Source organism: Platichthys flesus, chromosome 15, assembly GCF_949316205.1.
Source record: "Platichthys flesus chromosome 15, fPlaFle2.1, whole genome shotgun sequence".
NCBI classification, from domain to species: Eukaryota; Metazoa; Chordata; class Actinopteri; order Pleuronectiformes; family Pleuronectidae; genus Platichthys; species Platichthys flesus.
Genome location: NC_084959.1, coordinates 2,827,120 through 2,840,453, shown reverse-complemented (window position 1 = coordinate 2,840,453; position 13,334 = coordinate 2,827,120). Strand labels below are relative to the sequence as shown.

At 46.0% G+C, this 13,334-nt stretch overlaps 1 protein-coding gene across 2 annotated transcripts in view; it reads right to left on the bottom strand.

Moving 5' to 3' along the window:
• Window positions 1-2,498: 2,498 nt before the first annotated feature.
• tmem132e (transmembrane protein 132E) overlaps window positions 2,499-13,334 on the bottom strand; it is a 310,548-nt gene continuing 299,712 nt past the window's right edge. For both annotated transcript variants that reach the window (XM_062405937.1, XM_062405938.1), the window contains exons 8-9: window positions 9,161-9,355; window positions 2,499-4,258 (exon numbers count right to left, since the gene is read on the bottom strand). In XM_062405937.1, the coding sequence (XP_062261921.1) occupies window positions 3,185-4,258; window positions 9,161-9,355 (1,269 nt within the window). In that variant the 3' untranslated portion in view covers window positions 2,499-3,184. The remainder of the gene's footprint in view (window positions 4,259-9,160; window positions 9,356-13,334) is intronic.

Genomic DNA, 13,334 nt, shown 5'->3' with positions numbered 1-13,334 from the left:
GCTGGAAAAAACTTAAAAAAAAATAAAAAAACTGTTGAAAGAAGCTGCTATTTGACACTTGATCCGTTCCACCGACGGCACCAGAGTGAGGATGACAACACGAAGACACAAAAACAAGCCAGTTGAAGTTAAGGAGCCTACATTCATCCTGAGACAAGTGCACAGTGGAAGTGTTAGAACGCTCCCAGCTCCTCTCAGTTCTCATGGCAGATCGAGGTCGAGGCTGAAGGACGGGGCTTGGACTCGCACAAAAAAATAATAACGTCTCATCCTCTTTCCCTTTTTCAAAAGATGTTAAACACGGACTGAAGATTGTTCTACAGCTCGTTGTTCATTTTCAAACACGTGGAACAGAAAGAGGTCATGCAGTAGAAATCAAAACCTTCCAGTCCCAATCCAGGATTCATCGATATACCAAATGTATACATACGATATATATATGTAGAATATTGAGAGTTGAGGTTTACTGATGGAAAAGAATCTTAAAGCATCTTGTGGAAAAGTAAAAACCTGTTTGGCTCCTGTTTTAACACCGAAGCTCCATCTTTAAATCAAGTTTAACAATTGTTTTGAGCTGTTGCATGAAATCAGCCAACGAATAAGGAGCTCGTGAACAGAAAACAAGACGCTGGTGTTTCTGTTCTAACAGCCCTTCCACAGGGAGAGCGGCTCTGGATCGGGACTTTAATGAGGCTGCAGGGGCTGAGGAGCAGGTAGGATGGAAAAAACAAAATGAACAAGAGCTCAGCGCTCGTCCTCACCACAGAGGGAACAGGTGACATTAGTTTCCTCAGCATAAATCTGTCAGTCAAGTCGGTTAGCACGAAATAATAAGAAGAATCCAAGCCCCTTGGAAGCAGCGGAGGAGAGAATTAAAGGAAAGTGACATGAAAACTAATTCTCCGTCTCGTGGCTGCTTCATTAGTCCTGGAACTCGTTTCTGTGTGAGATCTGAGCCGGAGGAACATCAACCTTCAAACGTCGTCTCCACTCGTCCACACTCGTGATGAAGAGTCACCGAAAACTGATAATTAAATATACAAACTCTTCCTCTTCAGCTGCTGCGCTCCTGAAAACTTTCCCCTCTGCTCTGGTGTCGTGCTGTCAGTCGACCTTTAGAGTCGGTGTGACGGATTCCTCTCTGAACACATCAACGCATGTTAGGAAATAATATCTAAAATCAATGTGAGGAGACTAATCTGTGAACTAGTGACCTGTAGGAGACTAATCTGTGAACTAGTGACCTGTGTTCGTGTGTCTGTTTTGTGTCTGGGATATTTTTGAATAAGAACAACCACCCCCCCTTCCTGTATGACTGTGACGATATAAAAATAGAACATCAGTGATTCTCCAGTTTCAACATCTACGACAACTCGCTAGCTAGCTACGTCTGCGTCCTGCTCCGTGCATCGTCCGCGGATGCCAGAATTTTCAAAAATTCTTGCTTAAACTTCGTAAGAGTGATGAGATGATAAAGAAGAGGTGGACGTGTTAACACTGGGGAACTTTCAGATAATCTGCTCCTACTGGTGAATGTGGACAAACCCGTGTTTGATTCCTCCAGTGAGAGGAAGCTGCCTCGTGTGGTTTGTTTCAGCAAAAACGGAAAAAAAAAATAACTTGCCCAAACCTGCAGAAACTCACATTTCCTATTTTCTTTACACAGATTTGAACTCAACATCGCAATTAGCAAAAAGAAAACCTGCACTCGACCTCCACTGGTGGTCTCACCCACTCGGAATTGGCAATGAAGCCAATCAGCATCCTGATCTCACGTATCAAACATAACAGGGATTACACACGTGACACAGTGGGTCTGGAACACATCATGACAACATGGGATGACCATGATTTAAAGGATGGAGCTAAATCAATAATCTATTCAGTAATCTTCTCTGTGGGCGGAGGATCTTGTTTTTCAGTGAGAATGTTTCCAACGGTACTAATCTGAAGTTTCTCATCCTCCCAGAGGCCGGAGCTCCAGCCCTGAATTTAAAGGAAGGGGAAACAAATCATGAGATTCGATCTGTCACAGTTCTGGTGCATAGCAAAATTCCCGCGCTCGACAATCTGCAAAACCTTCGACTCACAACAAGACTTTAAAAGTTTCAACACATCCGTCCCCGGCTGTGCACTTCCCCCGGTCAGAGTGAGTAACGTGTTAAATGTTGATACGATATATACACACACTAGAGAGAGAGGAATGTCTGCATGTGGGCCGGACGTGGCATGCATGTGATGCATGGTCACATACTTACTTCAGCCGTGTGTGTATGAGTGATTATAGAACTACAATTACAAACATTTACAAATTTGGAAAAACAGTAGCTGATTGTGCCTCGAGGTTCCCCGGCCATGCAAAGACTGAGGAGAGAGGTCCTCACAGCACACAAGCTCTTCTTCTCCTGTCACCTCATGCTGGAGATCAGCTGCAGTGTTTCTACACGGCTGCTCTCAGAGGGGGGGGGGGGGGGGGGGGGAGAGGGCTGTGAGCTGTGAGCTGTTTCTGATAAGGCATTCGATTTCGAGGGGGGACCAGGAGGACTAGTTGCCGGGCACCGTCTGAGTCGACCTATGAAATGTAGAAAAACCTACAGAATGAACATGAGAGCGAACCAGGAGGGTGCTGCACCGAGAACAACAACCAAAGAAGTTTTGCCGTCAAGAGAACAAGTTTTTCCTACTTTGGCAAAAAAAACGAAATGATTTTTTTTTTAATTATTTTTTTAAACTTTCGCGAGAGTCTTTGACAGTTTCCTGTTCCTCGAAGGCCTCTGGGTTTGGCTTCGGTTCAGTTTCTACAGAGTCCCGATGAACCAGCGAACACGTGGCTCAGACTAAACCTCCACGTCTCCCAAACTGATCCCGGAGCAGCTCTCACGTCTGGCCCTGGCTCGGCTTCCCCAGTGAAACACATATTTCCCGTTAGCCACAATTCTACAGTTGTCTCTCGTGATGGAGATCCTGTGGTTTCAAGTTTTGGCTTCGTCCTCCGTCCTCTCCGGTGTGAGCGTGTATGAGATCACAGCACTGTGCAAACTAAATGGAACAGACCGGAACCGAAACAACAATTGGCCTTTTTAGTTTGTGAAAAATTACCTTTCACTCAGGTGAAAAAGAGAAAAATAGAAAGTAAGGTTTCTGTAGAAAGCCGAGAGCGGTGCCTCACACCGCACCGCCTCTCTCAGGCTATCTCCTTTATTCTGCGCATGTAGTCGTGCAGTTCCTCTGGGTCTTGGAAGCCCATATCCTGGCAGACCCACTGAATGTCCTCCTCATCCGCGATGGGGATGGAGTTGTAGGGCAGCTCCTCCGTGGGCAGGGTGGTGAAGGTGGTGAACTTCACCCTCTTGCGCTTGGAGGTGGGTGAGCTGGCGTCCTCGCTGGTCTCCTTCGTGGAGCCTCCGGAGCTGCCGTCGCCTCGCCCGTGCACCTGGCTCTGAACGCTGGTCTGGGAGCTGCCGCTGCTGTGGTGGTCCCCGTGGCAGCAGGTCTGTACGCCCTCCAGAGGGTTACTGGGACTCTCTATCTGCTGTGGGGAGAGCTCGCACTGGGCCCTCAGGGGCTGGCCGTTTCCCAGGAACACCCAGTGGTGGGAGTGGTCCATGTTGGCCTGACCTTCTGGCGGGATCCGCTTGTGTCGGTATTTCAGCACAAAGACGATGCAGTTGATGAGGAAGACCAAGATGGCCAGGCAGAAGACTCCCAGTAACGCGTACATGCCGATCTCGAGGTCGGTCATGTTGCGAGGTGAATGCACGAAGTCTTCTTCCTCCTCCTCTTCGTCGCTCTCGGTCGGTTGCTCCTCGTTGCTAATCGTGGGGAAGTTGGTGTAATCGATGGGAACACTGGCAGGCTGCTCATTGGACGTCTCATAAACTCTCCCGTTGATGTTGGGGTCGATGATGGTGCGCCTGGTGACGGGCACCAGCTCGATCTCTCCCTCTGTGGTCACCTCTTCCTCGGAGTCTTCCTCCGGGCCGAACCGGACCTTCGCGTACACCCCGGCGGAGGCGATGACGCTCTTGCGCTTGGTCTTCTGGCACGCCTCGCAGATGGTCATCTCCAGGCGCACCAGCTCGCCGGATCCCTCGCCCTCCGCCACCACCACGGGCCAGCGCTGCTGAGGCTCCTGGGACACGGACACCACCTTGTCGTCCAGCGTGGAGGCGTTGAGGTTGTAGTCTTTGGGATCGAAGTAGGTCAGCGTGGCGGCTGTGTTGTCGCTGAAAAGCATCCAGATCGAAAAACTGGCTTCCTATTGGACAAGAGGAGAGAAGCAGAACATGGAGGGTGAGTTCCTCTACAGTCACTTTCCTTTTACACCAGAAACTAAAGGTTTTGTTTGAATTGAATAAATGTTTTTGTCACAACAGAAATTCAATCAGTCAACAGGAACGATCTCTGCTTGTTAGTTTAATCAGCTTCTCATTTTCTTTAACATTTCATTATAAGGTGCCACTTGTTTTTAAATGTTCAGTGTCATGTGTTTGTGTATTTTTAGTTCCGTTGTGTAATTGGAAGTTTGTCTATTTAAGGGAATGGACATCTTGGGTTGTAAGACACATTTCAGAAGTCTAATCTTATCTAAATTGTAGTTTTCCTCTCGCACATCAAACCTTTCATAATTTCCGTTATTATAAGAAATTCACGAGACACAAATCTGTGGCTCTGCCTTCTGTATATATTTGTCTAAAGGACACTTCATCTCTCAAGGTACGATTCTTTCTGAGCTCGACCTCAACCTGCGTCTGATGAGCACCACAGAAGAAGACACACTGTAGGGGACGGGGTGCAGGGACAGTCTGTGTTGTCCTGAAGACTGAGACACGGACAGATGTGGGACAAGCAGCAGCACGAGCTCCCGATGACGCTGTTTCCTCCGTCTCTTCTTTGTTTGTGTTCAGTCTTCTCACTTTGTGTTTTCTATCACTCTTCACTGTGTCTCTGCCCCCCCCCCCCCTGCAGAGACGCCGGATGAGATGCATGCTGGGTATTTGACAACACTGATCTTCCGCACAGTAAACCTGGCGACTGTCAAACGCAGCGTTTGACAGTCGCCTTTTGTTTACAGCTCGTTTCAACCAACAATTAGCGGAGCTGACACAGAGGGACAACGTGAGGTTTCTCAAACGGAGTCCGACGGGTTCGGGCCGGTGTTTGATTCCTGTACGTAGAGGCAGGTGGCCTCTGCGTCGTCTCAGGGGACAACTCAGTCCAGATCGGGAGAGGACGTGTTTGTTGTCATTGTATTCCACCAGGAGCCTGTCCCCTCTCGTCTCAGGACGACAGAATGAAGACAGCCTTTGATTCTGGATCTCTTGAATAATACATCGAACGACTCTGCTACGGAAAAGGTTCTGATAGAGGGGACAGGATAGAGGGGAGAGGATAGAAGGGAGAGGATAGAGGGGAGAAGATGGAGGGGAGAGGATAGAGGGGAGATGATGGAGGGGAGAGGGGAGAGGATAGAGGGGAGATGATGGAGGGGAGAGGGGAGAGGGGAGAGGATAGAGGGGAGATGATAGAGGGGAGATGATGGAGGGGACAGGATAGAGGGGAGATGATAGAGGGGAGATGATGGAGGGGAGATGGGAGAGGATAGAGGGGAGAGGATAGAGGGGACAGGATAGAGGTGAGAGGATAGAGGGGAGAGGATAGAGGTGAGAGGATAGAGGGGAGAGGATAGAGGGGAGAGGATAGAGGGGACAGGATAGAGAGGACAGGATAGAGGGGAGAGGATAGAGGGGAGAGGGGAGAGGGGAGATGGGAGAGGATAGAGGGGAGAGGATAGAGGGGACAGGATAGAGGGGAGATGATAGAGGGGAGATGATAGAGGGGAGAGGATAGAGGGGAGATGGGAGAGGATAGAGGGGAGAGGGGAGAGGGGAGAGGGGAGATGATGGAGGGGAGATGATGGAGGGGAGAGGATGGAGGGGAGAGGGGAGAGGGGAGAGGGGAGATGATGGAGGGGAGAGGGGACAGGGGAGATGATGGAGGGGAGAGGGGAGAAGATGGAGGGGAGAGGGGAGAGGGGAGAGGGGAGATGGGAGAGGGGAGATGGGAGAGGATAGAGGGGACAGGATAGAGGGAAGAGGGGAGAGGATAGAGGGGAGAGGGGAGATGGGAGAGGATAGAGGGGACAGGATAGAGGGAAGAGGGGAGAGGATAGAGGGGAGAGGATAGAGGATAGAGGGGAGAGGAGAGAGGATAGAGGGGAGAGGATAGAGGGGAGATGATAGAGGATAGAGGGGAGAGGAGAGAGGATAGAGGGGAGAGGAGAGATAATAGAGGGGAGAGGAAATGTAAAACACAACTGGCCCCTGCTGCTCCGTGCAGATCTGGTGCGTAGGAGGTGATGTGTTCAGTGTCGGGTAAAGTGTTGTTGGTGTTGTGGGTGGCACTATTCAGCGTTTCCCATTAATGATCAAAACTGTGGCATCGAGGCATTTCCTAGTTTGTCCTACTTTGATGAAGACATACGAGATCTCTAACTTATTCCTTGTGTACTCGCTTTAACCGATCTTTCATAAAGTCGTTACCGTTCATGCAGACGATCGGACCTCGAGGTTTCATCTGAAGATGTGAAATACAGTTCTGTTTCTCTCTCTCACACGAGAACTTCTCTTTACCGATTGAGTCTGTGAACCTGACTGTTCCAATCTACCGCTACAGATCGAAATGGATTCACTGCAGAGAGAGGGAAACAAAACTCGTGGATTTGCCAATTTATACAGATCCGCACCGAAACTGAATGGGTTCATGTCGTGATAATCCACCCAGTGCTTTTTTTTGTAATCCTGCTAACTAACAGACAAACAGAACTTAATCCCCTCTGCTCGCTTGAACCAAACCTCTTTGAAAAACACACAACAGCCTCACAGTCGACAATCAAACGCTTCCTTCTCCACAATGAGCTAAATGAGCTAAAAGATGACGTTTTTTACTGGTGAAACTTTTACTAAAGAACTTAAGATGCAGTATTTTGATGAATCTTCCTCTGATTTGTATTTGTATGGCTCCAGAGAATAAACGTATCTGTTGAAAACACTCCCCTGGAAGATGTTGACATCTGGATCAACTGGAAAATCAATAATATCTCATTAAGTTGCTCATTTAAAAAGCAGCGGCGTGGGGGGTTTATGAGGAACCTTCAAATGAGTGGAAGCTCTCGGTTCTGAAAGGAACTCTGTCAGGTGGAAAAGAGAATAATGCAGAGGGACCTTGATTTTCCAACAATCCCCATCCATACTTTATGTGTTTCATTCATTCCGAGAGTAATAGAGGACGCTGAGAAAGTTCTCCTGTGAAACTGAATCAAATGGCTTGAAATAGCTGCGGTGCTCCTCTGAGAGCTTTGCCGGCAGAGGAATTGGCTGTGTTTTATGGGCCGGCCTTGGAGAGCACTTAGGACAATACATTACAATAATTAAATTTCAAGGTAGCCAAGAAGCGGAAAGCAAGAAAAATTGGAATTTAATGCTCGCGTCTCTCTCACTGATGCCTGATGTGGTTGTCGTTGCGTTTTTAGCGAATCGCGGACCAATGAAAGGGCAAAGCAGAAGCTCACACACACACACACACACACACACACACACACACACACACACACACACACACACAGACACACACACACGTATAGGAGGAAGCAGATCTGCCTATTAATTCTTTGAAGTGAATGGCCCGAGATCCTTTTTCCTTTGTGAGGAGACGGAGGCAAAGAGAAAGCACAGATTTCTGATATTTCTGATTGTCATATTTTTCAATCCATTCTGGAAATTATTCAATAAAAGGAAAATATGAATGAGGAATTGTTAAAAATGTCGAGGTTGTATTAAAACAGGTCCGATGACAGTGAGGTTTCACTTCATCCCGAGTCCTCGCTGAGGGATTTAGCTCAGAATTTATTTTATTACTGAGAAGTGACAGAGACGCCTGTTTGTGACGGAGCCGCTGGAGGGATTTGAAAATAAACTTCTCTGGAGACAGAAATAAGGAAAATACTCAAGTCCTGAAAAGACAATAAGACGTTTCTCAGCAATGATGCAACAGAGCTGCTGCACATACTGGAGGGAAAAGTGTGTTGTCTTTGATGTTATTATGAGAAAATTAACTTTCATAATTTGAAGACTTGATTCACTGTGTTTTCGGCCAAAACAACAATTATTAACAAGAGGAGCCACAAACTGAAACGTTTAAGCTCATCTGCAATTACTATGAACTTCATCCGTATAAATAAAATATATTTTCAACACTGTGTTGTTCATTTTTCAGAATAACATGAACTTTATATTTCAGGCAGCGTTGTGGGAATTTTTCCAGGAAGCAAATGACTCGTATGCAAAGTTTTCACCTCCGCAAAAATAAGAAGTTTGTGTTTTCATCGACTCGTTTGTTTGTATGTTTGTTTGTAAATTGCAGGATTATGCAAAAACTTCTCAACCGATTTCCATGAAATTTTGAGGGTGGGAAATAACCGAAGGATGAACCCATTACATTTTGGAGCAGATCCAGGAACTGTCTCCGTTTTTATTTAAAGTGGCTGCATGGGGCGTAAGATCTGCCCAATCTGAACCTTGCAGTTGACCACAGTGCATCGACCTCTATTAATTCCCTGGAGACTTTATCTGACCTCTACAAGCTAAACTCCAACATCAACCAAACATCTCACCCTTTGCTGAAAATCAAGTTTGTATAAAACTTCAAACCCAGCAACATGTTGTCAATTTATTGGAAAAGATTCAAGTCTTGTTTCTCAGTGACATCAGACAGTTCGAGGAGAAAAACTAAATCCTTAACCTCTCCTGAACCCGGACACAGAGACAGAGACCGGACTGCAGATTCAAACCTCCACCTCCTGAACCTCCTGGAGATTCTGCTGCAGAGATTCATCCACTCAGTGAAATGTTGTGTCGCCTCTGAACGTTTGTCAGACGCAGATTAAGTTTCCTAGAAAAAACATATTTGCTGCAGGGGTTTAGTCTAAATGTGATTTATAGGAGGAGGCAGGGTTTGTGTGAGGACAAACTGTTTTCTCCCCAGATTGGATCTGAGCTCCAATAACGTGACTGTGAGAAGACATTTCATATTAATATAATGTAATGTAATATTCCCAGTATTTCTTGCTGGTTGTCTCTCCGTGTGGTGAATGGTTCTGTACCTGTTTGGGAGCGGTGAGCGTCTGGACGCCGGTCGCCTTGGCCACCATGGTGTGGCTGTTTCCGGGGCTGGGCTGCAGGGACAGGGTCAGGCCCGAGACGGCGTGGACCCGCATCTCGGTGATGGACACCTTGTCATCGGTGACGGAGAACGCAGACTCTCCCAGCACCGCGTCCACCGCCAGCGGAGACTCCACCTGCAGGGGAGGACAGACCTGTTATTGTTTCTCCTCGTGACAGAGGCGGGACAGCGGGGGTGTCCGGGACAGACGAGAGCCTTATTGTCTTTTCTGAAGCTCATAAAGAGCGTGACAAGCCAATTTCGGATTAAAGTGCTGCGAGCTGATGTTTGCTCCAGTCCGTCTGGAATCCATGTGTCAAAGCCTCCGTGTCCATCATCGGGGGAAAACAAACAAACGTAAGATAAGACAACAACAACAACACACCCAGTGGAGATCGAATCAATCTGCAAACGCACAACTAAAAAAAAAGAGTGCAATCGAGAGCCGTCACCTCCTTTTCCAAGTGACACCAGGCTATTCTGTTCCTTTTTCCCTTTTGACAGGAATCTGCAACCGGTACTTTAAGCACTTTAAAAACATTTCACTTTGCAAGAGCGACTAGAGGTCGAGAGGGACTCGAACAAGGTGGAGGGGCAAATCAAGCCAAGCTGGCGCCTGGTCCTCAGACAGGGGGGGGTCTTTCCCTCCGTCTTCTCTGGAGCTGACATCTGAGAGTGGGCAGCTCCATTTAATCACCATTATTCAGTGTGAGATTGTGAAACAACCCCAAACTCGTAGTTCCTCCACAAGAAAACAGGTTTTATAAATGAATAGATGAATAATCAGAAGACTCTGAGCAGACGTCTCACTCCACTGAGGTCGATCACATTATTTCTCCTGGAGGAAGCCAGGGAAGAAGCCGACTGTGTTTTCGATGCTTTTCCACGTAATTGTTTTGATCATTTTTTTGTTATCATGCTCGGCTCGGAGCTTGGTGCCACACAATTTGGTGCAAAGTAATTTGTCACACGAAAAAAAAAAGGCTGGAGCCAAATCATCTGCGGGAACAGATGCATCTGCAGGTGTGTGCTTCCATTAAACTGGTCTCAGTGCGTTATGATTTCTGTCGCACTCGAGAGGCTTGTAAACTTCTCCTCACAATCACACACATGCACACAATACACACACACACACACACACACATAAACGCACACTTAAAGCCTCTGTAGCTTGTAATTTCTTTAGAATCGAGGTTTCAAGGACAGAAGAAATTCTTATTTTATGATTTATTCCTTTATGTAACTGCACAGACCCTGAAGATATAAGTCACTTATCAAATAATGGCACAGTCCTGGTAGAAAAAAGAACATTTTAAAATAAGTCAGATAAGGCAGAAGCTCATGATGATGATTTAATATGCGACTGTTGTTTTTGTATTTTGGGAAAATATTCTGCACAAGCTGATGACGATGAACCGGAGTTCGCTCAGTTCCGATTCTGACAGAGGTCGAGAAGGAGCTATTACACACTTCACTGCACCTCCTCTACTTGAGGCCGCTCTTCCTCTCTGCCTTGATTCATCATTTCACTGAAAAACCTGAATCAAATCCTCTCAACTCTGGCGACACGTTCCACTCGGGGGCAAACAAAGCAAATATAATCATAAAAGAGGAGTTTGGTCATTTGTATTTGTTATGTGAGGAGCATAAATGATCAATCCATCCGGTTATTATCTATACTGTGTATTCTAAGGGTTGTTGGGAGGCTGGGGCCAATCCCCGCTGACATCGGGCCGACAGAACCCAGCAGAACCTGGAGAACCCAGAAGAAAAGAACGCAGACACTGGGAGAACATGTAAACACAGAAAGACCCTTGAAGAACTCAGTGGTCGTTTATGTGCAACTTGCTGAAGCCTTGTCAGATTTATCTTTTACAGATGCATCGTCCGCCCGGTTAGAGTCTCGATTAGAAAGTCCAGGGTCAAGTTCTAGTCCCCGTGCTGAGCTGTCATCATTGTGTTCAGGGCCTTGTCCTCAGAAAACACAACTTTTCTTATTATCGTGGAGCAGTTGAAGCTTCTTTTTCTCTTGGAAACGTATTTTTATCTCCATTCTCCACCTCCGGTTCATTTGCACCTTCATCCCTCTCTTCTCTTGTCTGTGTTACAACACAACAGAAGTGACTTGGTGACTGTGTCCTGTTGCATAGAGGAGGAGAGAAGAAACTGCTGCTCTACACTACAACACGTTAATGCTGCTTCCTAATGTCCCCCAGCTCACAGAGGTTAATGGCTGGATACGATTAAGTGCTGCCATTAGCTGAGAGTCCTCCTGCAACCCCCCCCCAGCACTGCGACTCCTCCGCCCTTGACATTTTGCTTTGTGCATCTCACTGTGTGAACTGTGAGGTTTGGAAAGAAGAAGGGATTCAACAGATCCACAGCAGAACTCTTACGTCATGTCCTGTGTCCAAACAGTTTCCTACAACAACAGATAGTGAAATACTCTAAAGTTACAAAAGCTCAAACTTTCTGCCGCCAGCTTCCACTTCAATTTTTTTCATCTTTAACACGTTCTGTCTTTTATGTGTTTTATCTTTTGAAGTGTTTTTAGGGCAGGTGCAATATTCAACTCACTTTTAATTTGCTTTATTATTCTTGGTCTTCCACGATATGTCCTCGAGTTCTGTTTCTTGTTACACGATGTTCTGAAGCTGCTGCAGAACTTTGTCCTGAGAAGAATTTCTTAATAACAATAAAGTATATTTGATTTGATTGAATCTGCTTTTGTTTGGATGTCTGTCTGGTGTTATGAGGACACTCATAGACTCTCTACCTCTTTATCTCACCCTTTTAACAGCACAACAAAAGACCAAACCTCCACCGCTTCCACAACCAGCTCCAGATGTGATCGACAGACTGTGAAATAAAGTCTCACTCCTTCTCACTCTCTGTTTAGATTTTCCTTCAAGCCAAAATAAAAACCTAAAAATTGACCATAAGACCTCAAACCAAGTTTAAAGCCTTTGAATCGTTCGGACTAGAAGAAAATCTCCTCCTAATCTAGATGTTGACGCACAACGATGGTTTGGACGTGTCTACACAACCGTATTAAGACATGTACACACACACACACACACACACACACAGCGTGCTTACGAAGCCCCAAGGCCGGATACTAAAAGGATGCATAAATAAAGTTTAAAGATTTCACGAGTCGCCTGATAAATCACTCCCGGAGCTTTTACTGCTACGTCTCAGATATTTGCATGAAGCTCGGATGTGCAGATTTAGTTTGAACTTTCTTTTCGGGCGTATTCCATCAGGCGTGTTAATAGAGGTGAACTTCACAGGTCCTGTTATCGATGGCGACAGCGAGGCGAAGGTCGCGTCCTGAGCAAGGTCGAGTGTGAAAATGAATGGATGGTGCCGAGGTCAGAGCGAGAGCAGCTCCGCCACCGAAAAACTGCCCACGATCGATTTCCTGCTGTTTCCTGTAGCAATTGGCTGCAGCTGGTTTTTACACAGGCCAATTAAAGTGTCTAAAAAAGAACAATTACAATCAATATCAACGGCCGCGTACAAATGTCAAAACACGATTGCAACACATTGTGCATTGATTGTATTAAACCATAAACAATGTAATCAGGACCTCCTGCTGTTCCGAAGGTTCTATGATCCAACCTGGCTTTTATTTCTCTTTTGCCAAGGAACCAATGTCCTTTATGTTTAAGAGTAGACTTCTGTCGCTTCACTTTCAGGTGCTGAAGAGAGAAACTTCAGAAACTCCTCCATTCTCCACTAGTTCTGTTTAGCAAAAATCCTCTTTTGGCCAAATGTACCTGAACACAACCTTCAATATTTAAAATGAAAGATAAACAATTCCAAACACAACCTTTGAAATATAGAATATAAATATTTATATATATATATTCTACATCAATCAGACCCCAAGCTCTCGTTTTCTAAGAGATATATTTAAACATGGCTCTTGGCACCTTCCGCCCACCGTTGACGAAATATTAAAAGAAGATTCAACTCGCAGAAACAAGACAAGACAGAAAACAAATATTAGAAGTGACTCATGATTCATTACTTTGTGTTCTGAGTGTTAATGATGCGTTTCTCCCGATGAGATGCTGAATCAAAGGGATGCAACTTTTATACTTTAAATT